Source organism: Gavialis gangeticus, unplaced genomic scaffold (assembly GCF_001723915.1).
Source record: "Gavialis gangeticus isolate Ggan-Ray unplaced genomic scaffold, GavGan_comp1, whole genome shotgun sequence".
Lineage (NCBI taxonomy): Eukaryota > Metazoa > Chordata > Crocodylia > Gavialidae > Gavialis > Gavialis gangeticus.
Window position 1 is genome coordinate 22,260,786 of NW_017729014.1, and position 9,030 is coordinate 22,269,815.

General features: G+C 44.3%; 1 protein-coding gene across 1 annotated transcript in view; it reads right to left on the bottom strand.

Annotated features, from left to right (window-relative positions):
* Positions 1–9,030, bottom strand: part of EIF4G3 (eukaryotic translation initiation factor 4 gamma 3) — a 161,208-nt gene that overhangs the window by 10,741 nt on the left and 141,437 nt on the right. Inside the window, exons 29-34 of the mRNA XM_019512006.1 lie at positions 8,581–8,698; positions 6,429–6,652; positions 4,510–4,625; positions 2,231–2,403; positions 1,702–1,827; positions 780–861 (exon numbers count right to left, since the gene is read on the bottom strand). Coding sequence (XP_019367551.1) covers positions 780–861; positions 1,702–1,827; positions 2,231–2,403; positions 4,510–4,625; positions 6,429–6,652; positions 8,581–8,698 — 839 coding nt within the window. The remainder of the gene's footprint in view (positions 1–779; positions 862–1,701; positions 1,828–2,230; positions 2,404–4,509; positions 4,626–6,428; positions 6,653–8,580; positions 8,699–9,030) is intronic.

The window sequence follows — 9,030 nt, forward strand, 5'->3', positions numbered from 1 at the left end:
AATAAATAAATAAATATTAATTAAAAAAAAAAAAAAAAAAGATTCAGAGTTACAGGTAAACCACCACGCTCCCTGGGTACACCGTGAAATAAGTAAGAGAGCTCTAGAAGTTCCATGGTAAATAGGTGTCACTACCCCTACTGATGGGTGAATCTTGAGAGATTGTAGGTTTATAGTTTGGATAAGCACCCAGAAGTCTGAATGGCCATCTGAATCTTATCCGAACTCTCATAACCTCCAATCTGCAAGAACGGGGTCTCTTGCAAGATTTCCGGTAGTTTCTGCTTCTGGTCAGCCCAGAAATACCTTGAGATTGTCCCTCTTGCAGTATTTCAACACTCTAGCTTCTGGAAGAAGCCAGGTGCAAAGGTACCTGCAAAAGGGAAAAGGGATGAGAACAAAGTTAACCTAGCTTTTTGGAACCTTGTAAGGCAGGGGCAGGTGGGCAAAATGCAGCCTGGATGTGGCCTGCCAGGCCATTCTATCTGGCCTGTAGGGCCCCTAAAAAATTTAGAAAACTAGTATTTATCTGTCCCTGGCTGCCTGTCGTGTGGCCCTCGATGGCTTGCCAAAACTCAGTAAGCGGCCCTCCACCCAAAATAATTGCCCGCCCATCATAAGGTTTGGTCTGAAGTTTGGGGTGCAGTGGTGGGTTCTTATGTTATTTGGACTCATGTGTCCATCTCTGAACATCTTCACATGGGAAATGTGAGCACATGCCCTTCATGCAGAGCATGGTTTTACTTTATCCAGCACAAACGACACATTTGGCTACTTACCATTTGTTTGCATAGAAGGTGCAATATCTCAGAAAGCAAGACCCCAGCTCTTCCCACAGGAAGTAAAGGTTTGCTAAATTCTCTAGAAGAAAAGAGAAAGAAATATTTTTCTTATACTCCTTTGATGTCACTGTTCGAGTTCCCACCGACTTCAGTGATGCAGAACTGTGCTGAGGTCTGACTACAACCTAGAAAAACCGGGACTGAAATACCAGCCACAAGAAAACTAATTAAGATGCTTCTGTACCTTATTTCTATCTGGACTTTCTGCTTTTTGCAAGACCTTTCCAACCATATGTGTTTTTGGGGCAGGGACAGCCACTTCCTGTAGGTAACTATAGCACTGCAACAAAAGGGCACCAGCCTGGTGGACTTTTACATGCTGCCATCATATAAATGTTAAATGATGATGACAGTAATGTGGACGTGAGGTGACTTTGGAAAACTGTTTCCATTTTTGTGGGTGCAGTTTTGTGGTCATGGTTAACGTCAATGGGACGGATGTTTAGGGGGCAAAACAGTTCATGGCTGACAAACTGCACCTTCAGAAACTAAAGTGGGATTCAGATTCTTTTAAACAATTAGGGCCTAATTTTCTGTTAATAACTCTCGTCTTCCAACGTGTGGTTGTTTGCAATTTGTCCATTAAGAATCAGGGACTGACCATGGCTGGTGGATAAAATTATTTTAAAACACAACATAAGCACAAAAATAGTGACTACACAGCAGCGAGCTCCCCACAACCACAGCTCCATGTCAACGCACGCTTAATTTTTTAGAACAAAACTAAAATACAGCCATCAAATACAGCCATCAAATACAGTTTCACATTTTAGTCCGGTCTAGCCTGCTGAAAGACGGTGGTACAATCAGGCAGACTGTTAGGCTTGACTGTTACTGGCAGAAAAAAAGAAGCACTTACGTTATAAGTTCTCTCATAGAGATTCCTCCTTCTTTTAACATGGGGGTCACCAATTCAGCTAGGTACAACCAAATGTGGGGTATGTCAATGGCCATATCATCTGCCATCTCCAAGGTATCTGAAAAGCTTTAGAAAACAGACAAAATAATATGCCAGGTGTTAAACCCAAATCCAATCTTGGAGACTCTTTTCTTCTTCTCTAAAGTAAATCAGTACTGGGGTAAATCCTTTCAATTTGTAGCAGAAATTCCCAATAGCATGAAGCCTACTAGTGCCATCTAATACTCGGGCCCCTCCCGTGGCTAATATAGATGACTTCTCTTTCACAACAAAAGATACTTCTGATATGGTCCTGCTCTTGGAAGTCCTGGAAGGTGAATGCCCTCAACAAGGTATACATTTTAGTAGATGCTGTTGCTTTTAGAAGACGCTGAGAAGCAAGTATCTCACAGGAAAAGGAGCACGTGTTTCAAATTAACACCAAAGAAAAACATCAGAGATTTAGACGTACGCGTGGCAAAATACCAACCCCTTGAAGAAGTCCTGCTTGCTTAGCTTTCCTGACTGCACCAACTGATGTAGTAACTGGCCCATGTGATCCCTGGTGATCTGACTCCTCTCCAGGGTAGACTCCACTCCGACTCGCACAAAAACAGGCAGCAGATTCTGCGCATTCAGCTCCTCCACGCACTGCATTGCTTCCTGTTCAAACAACAGAGGGTCACGTCTCTGAGCTTGGGGAGACAAACGGGCAGGCAAAGCAGGAAGACATTCTGCACTGATCAAAAGCCTGCCACAGACACTGCTTCAGGTCAACAGATTCTTTTGATAAACTTTTGTCATTATTTTGATTTGCACTTACTGAAACTGAAAGGCAAGGATGAATCATTCATCTCTGGCCAAAAAACCACCATTGAAACTCAAAACTTAGTAGGAAGCAAAATTAAGAATTAGATATTGAGAACGTCAGCAGTTGCAATGTGCAGAATTTTAAAATAAATGACCATACTTTGAGGGCATAAGCCAGTCACTAATTTATGAGTTTAGGAAGAAAATCCCATCATCATGGTACTGCTTTTTCTATGGAGTTGACTGCTTCAAACCACAAACCCATGTCAGAGAAAGGATATGGACAACATGTCTGACCTGGTGTGGTAATACTTGTATTATAAAAAGGTAATGTAACGACACAGAAAATATGTAAATAGTATGCGGAAAATGCAACACTTTTTACTGCTAGAGCTATATTCTGGCACCTGCATTTTATACTGCATACAAACGTAGCGCTGGAGAATGATCAGGGAGCCTCAGAGGAATTTCTGGTGTTTCTAAGGGGCTACTTCCCACAGATATTGGGGCCTAAGGTAACCGCCGGTCTCCTGTGTTAGGGCCAACTTTTAAATCAGGGGCAAGTTAGTACTTCCGAGAGCAAGGACAGCGTGGGCAGGGATCTGTACGACCGACTGTTGAATGACTGGCTGTATAGCCTCAGTATCATAAGAAGCTGCCACAAAGCTAAAAAAGACTTCTAATTTCCAGTTAAACAGAACGGACTGAAAAGATGAAGCAGTTGGGCTGTTTCTACTGACATTTTCCATCCTAAAAATCTTTGTTAAGATGAAAGCCAGGTTGTAGGCATGCATCAGTGTGTGCAGTGTATATTATATTTCAAGAGTATTAAGAGTTAAAAACCACAATACAACCAGAACTCCCTCACACAGCCTCAAGAAATGGACTTCTGGGTATGCTTCTCTAACCGGACTTCACTACTTTGACTTTCTTTTGTACAGATATCTCATGAAAAAAAAAAATCACACGTATTCGGACACAGCACGGTTTCGTTATATCCGTGAGCACAGAAACTAACTGGATCAGGCAAGGACACGCTGAGGTGTAGCTCAGAACAGAAAAGGGCTGGAGACTTATATTTTAAAAGATAAGGAATTGAGCAGCCCCTCTAGCAACTCCTGCCAAGTTCCTCAGAGTCACCATTCCCCAGTGCTATTATTAAATCGAGTGTTATTAATTCTTGAAATTGGTCTTTAATAAATAAACCAAATGTCTGTCCTGGGAACTAGACCCAAGTCAGCAAGAATCCAGTACAAAAGGAGTTAGCTCTTGCCTTTCCACCGTTTGATTATAATATTTAGAAGAATTTTAGAAATGTGATTAATGTCTCTATTTTTAGGGAAGTAGTACAGGAATCTCTCATCATTGTCACTTCATACATTGTGGAGAACACACTATCTTGACTCCAAATCTAAACTATCCTTTTTGTGCCTGACAATTTTTGTGGATTTTGGAGAATGAGGCAAGATGTGGTTTACAAAGGAAACTCAACTGCAACCATTAACTAAGAAGTAATGACAGTTGCTCTGTAGCTCTCCATATTTACTAAAAATACCCTGCATTACTTTCTTCAACATTTATTATTGTTTAATCTGCCTTGAGATCAGGACAGTGGGCGCTCTGACAAACTTCTGGCTGGCTTCTCTCTAGCTTTCAGCATCCGGCACTGAAATGCCATTATAGCAGGACTGCAACGATTTGTGACAGATGCACATATATTTTCTACAATGCACAAAGAGGACTGTTTCCCCTGTTGCTAGCAATGGAAGAATAAAAGTACTTGGAGAGCTGCGCTACATTTGCCCACTCATCCCTGCTGCCTACATTCCCAAAGGTCTCACACGTTTACATTACAGACCTAAGAATGGGCATTTAAAAAGACACTGTCCCCAAAAGGAAAAACGCGAAAGTCCAACTGCTACACGTCCTTCTGCAAGATGAAGTTTTTGTTCCATTTACCTTATAATCATTAATGTGCAAAAACTCATCAATGATGGATTTGCATTTTCTCTCCATTTCCTCTTCTGATAGCGAAGGCTTGTCTTGTACCAGAGCTGTGGCAGTTTCTGGCTTGGCTGGTAATGAGGGAGAGAAAACAGATACTTGGATAAGGAGATCGTCTTCATATCCAAAAAAAATGTTTTTAAGTAAAAATGAATCCGGCCGGTCTCCCTCAGCCATTCCTTCTGGCTGAATAGCAACTGCTGATAGGCAGGCTCTGCTGTGATGACTGAAAGAGAGCTGATTTGGAAATGGGATAGTGGGAAGGTAAAACAGAGTTCAGGGCTAGTTTTTGGCCCGTCTTTCTGAGCCGGTCTGATCATCAGGCATAAATCATTTCTTATTTAGCTTGATTCTCCCCTCTGTGAACCCTCCATATGTCCACAAATCGCCTTTCTCAGTTTGTGCAGTAACAATACTTGGCACCGCCACCGTGTTTTACACCTTCAAAGCACTCGCCAGACATGAAATAATGAATCTTTGGACCGCGACAGCAGCTCTCCCTGCACATTTACGACATGCTGACTGGGACCGGCGGCAATGAAAGAAACTCCCCAGTTAAATTCCAGTACCACAACAGAAAGAAGCCCCAAGACTTTGTCCCTGGCCCATCTGCTGGGTCTGGATCTCCCTCCCATCAAACCACTTAAGGAAAGAGCCTGACTGAACAGACGGGCTCACCCTGTGTGCTGGAAGTTACTGCTGCTGTTTAGTGTTCGTATTGTGGTTGCTGTCACTATCCGCTTGGTGCTTTCTGCTGCAGGAAGCCCACAACATGTGGAACCTTTCCTTGCATTTCCTCACTACTGGGCTGCTGGTCCCTCAGCCCCCCGGGAGGGAGTGACGATGGAAACTTGCGCAGGTAAGGTGCCAGCTGCTCCCTGCATTTTTAGCATTGCTGCAGAAAGACTCGCTCTGAGGAGTTAGGGGGCACAATGCTAACACCACCGAGCTTCCGGCGCTGGGAAACGTTAAGGGAGCAGAGATGCATCCTGAATACGCGATGACTGGTATGCTTAGGTATTCTGATAAGCCCCTGTGCAGCACCTCACCTCAGCTGGGCAGAAATAATATTGGTTCTGCTGGATTAACCAACTCCATTTTACCAGCTGCTCAGCGTACACAAAGCCCACTGACAGCGCCAGGAATGAAGGTGCAGAACGCTGTATAGAAAACATGGGGTCAGGCCCACGGGGATCACACTTAAAAGCACACTGAGAATGCGCTGCCCCTGCACTCCCCAATTCACCGAATCACTGCGGCTGTGAAAGCAAGTAGTGGCAGCGCTTCAGCCCCAGGGCCGGAGAGCAGGAATCCCTGCACTGCTGTTAGCCCCTGGAGTCCACTGGAGAGTGCTCAGTGACTGAGGGCTGGGAAGAGAGCACTTTGGGATGCTGGAGGACCAAGCAAACCCTCTGCTGTGTGCTGCTTGAGCATGCAGATGTTTTAGGAAGTGCTGCAAAAATGTTCCTCTTCCTTTGAGAGAGATTTCTGCAGTGGGTCCTTGGGTGTGAACATCTACACCCTCGCTGGCTGGCACGCTCCAAACAAAACTTCTGCCCTTGGCCGCTGACCCAAACTTCTGCATATACAGCTTTCAAAACCACCACATCCCAATAGCAACCAAAGGCCAATCTACTCTTACGCAGGGCTCTAAACCTCGTTCCAGAGGCTCTGATCACCCATCACACTGAGAACATCCATCTGACACAGGTCCTGCTGAGGTCTATCTGGGAACTGACAGCAAGAGCAACAGAACAAGGATGGAAACCATCACTTATATTGTCATCTTTTACACATTTCTGCAGATTTAACAAATTCTCCAAATTCACGAGCCCCAAGAGTACTAACCCAGCACTCAAGGAGCAGCTTCTTACCAGTTTCCTTGGCTTTGTTCCTGTCTGCCTCCGCACAGTTTCTGTCCATCTCCATGCCTCCCGTTAGCTGTTTCACAGTCTCTAGCATCTCTCTTCGCTGTTCTTCTTGTGCCTGGTTATCTGGCAGCAGCTCTTTACTGCTGCTACCCCGCAAGAAGGTGCTTGGACGAGTGACTGAAGATGGGAGCGGTTTGTCATTCTTCTCTCTGCCTGTGCTCCCACGACTAAAAATAAAGAAGCATTCACATGGAAGGTTCTGATCTGTTCAACTGTGAGAAATTAACATCAGTCACATCTCCCCTCTACTACGAGTTGGCAAAATGGAGCCAGAGAGAAATATTTTCTAATCTTTTGATTGCTATAGTCTGGAATACAGACAAAACGCACATCTTCAGCAGTCTGACCCCCTGCCCGCTAGATCTGAGTGGAGGAAGAGGCAGAGCACTTGTTCTCAAAGAAAAAGAAAGCACCCTGTGGCATATACCGCAGACGTAAGGTACAGCCAACTTTAATGTGATCAGTTATGGCACCGCTGCACTCTGAAACTGCTGGACTGGTAATTCTTTACCGATCCAGATATTCAAGTATTATTCCAAAACAGCAAAAAAGAAGCCACAGGGGGTGTATAAATACTGGGATGGCAAATATCTTATTAATCAATCGTCTGGAGGAAAAAGATGATACTGATAAAGAAAAATTCATTAGACAATTCTTTGGACAAAATTATTCAGGACAGTTAGAAGTAGAAGACTGTTGGCAAATGTTATCCAGCATTAAGAAAAGACTCATAATAGATGATGCTCACGTGTTCCAGACAGAAGCTTTAAGCAATATTACTAGTAATAAGCACATCAGTTGAAAGTGGCCTAGTGGTTGCTAAGCACCTATAAAAATGAGCTATTTATTAAAACTTAACATTTATTACACTCTTGTAAGCTTTTTATAAATGTGTCCTTAAGGTGTGATGCAACAACAGGAACATAATCATTCAGCCGCAAGGTTACTTTTTTAATTGCAAAAAACAAAACAAAAAACCAGCCTCCACATTTCCCATAATGTTTGAAAACATGGATGGATCCTAAATTAATCTGAACCACTCAGCAAAACTCCTGGGCACGCTTGGGAAACACCTTACTTAATTAAAGCTTCTTCTCTGTGGCTTGTGACAGGCAAATAAACAAAGAAAACCTCAGGGTGGAATTCTGTTATCCTTGTCTGCATAAGCAGCACCTGTCCAGCTGCATGCGTGTGCATTTCTATTACCTGTGCAGCGTGGACATGTAAGCATATGCACGCAGAGTGAGCATGCTCAGCAGGTTGTGCCCTGGCTGGGTGGGTACACAGCTCTGTATACACACACCTGGGCAGAGGTAGCAGAAAGAAGAGGGGAGGAGAGACTCTCTCTGCTTTAGCTCCAGCAGCTGATTGCTCAAGACAGTGATTCTCAACATGGCCGTGTAAGTACTGTTGGGCAAACATGACTCACAAAACGAACCCACAGATTTCAAATAGGAATCCAGAGTGTTAAAGCCAGTCTGACCTGTTGTGGGTTTTCTGCGTGCTTTAGAAACTGAAGAATTGCTTTATTATTTTTTCCAGATTTAAAAAAGAGAGAGAAAACTCAGAGCTGGCATTTTCTAAGCTGGGCCTCAAGCCTACAAAGGTCGAGGACCACTGGCTTAGGAATTTTCTCAGGAAAAAGGCCTGGAGAGAAGATTAGATACTGCCTGGCATGTGGTACGATGGCTTGAGCACTGCCCTGGGAGCTCAGAGAGATAAAGTTTCAAAACTCCGCATGAACCTAGCTTTGCTGATCTCCTGTTTCCTGGGCAAATGCCCTAACTGCTCAGCTACTGTGGCTCAAACATAGGAAAGCCATCTTCCTCCTCTTTTGGCAGCTGCTAGTAACCAGTTTTGTTCTGGTTACAACTTCATGGCAATCAAATATGCACTACCCAGCCAGTGCACAGCCTAGTGTACACCTGTGCACTCACATGGCACGTGTAACAGAGCACAATGGCATCACACACTGTGCACAAGCGACAAAAAGGCAATGTGTGCAGCTGGGAAACAGCCACACAGAGGGGAAGAGAACTCCCCTGGGACGTATAAATACTGGAGTGAGGAGTACTATCAAGAGATCAACTCTTACCTAGTTAAGGCCCTTCGAGAGTCTAACTCTGAGGAAGCAGATGAGGCAGATACAGATGACACCGGAGGCTGCAGTGCAGAAAATCTGTTCAAACTAGTGGCACTTGGTCGTAAGGAGTCTGCAGGAGAGGGCAGAAGACAATGTTACAGAGGACCAGCCAGGCAACGATGGTCACACAATTATTTAAATAATGCCCCCGCCCCACAAGAGTTGCTAACCAGAAAAACTGGGGAAAGGGACTGGTGGCCTCCATTTTATTCCTGCTCCTTGTATCGTCAAAGAAGTAACTATAGCAAGAGAGACGAGTGTTTAGCAGACTGATGCTGCCCAGCAGCCAGAGCTGTCTCTTGAGTGTCCCCCCCCCAAAAGATTCGGTCCCTTGGGTTTTGTATTTCTGAGTTTATGCTTTGGAGCTGTGAGGAGAGGCGGCGGCAGAGACTTGTGTCACAC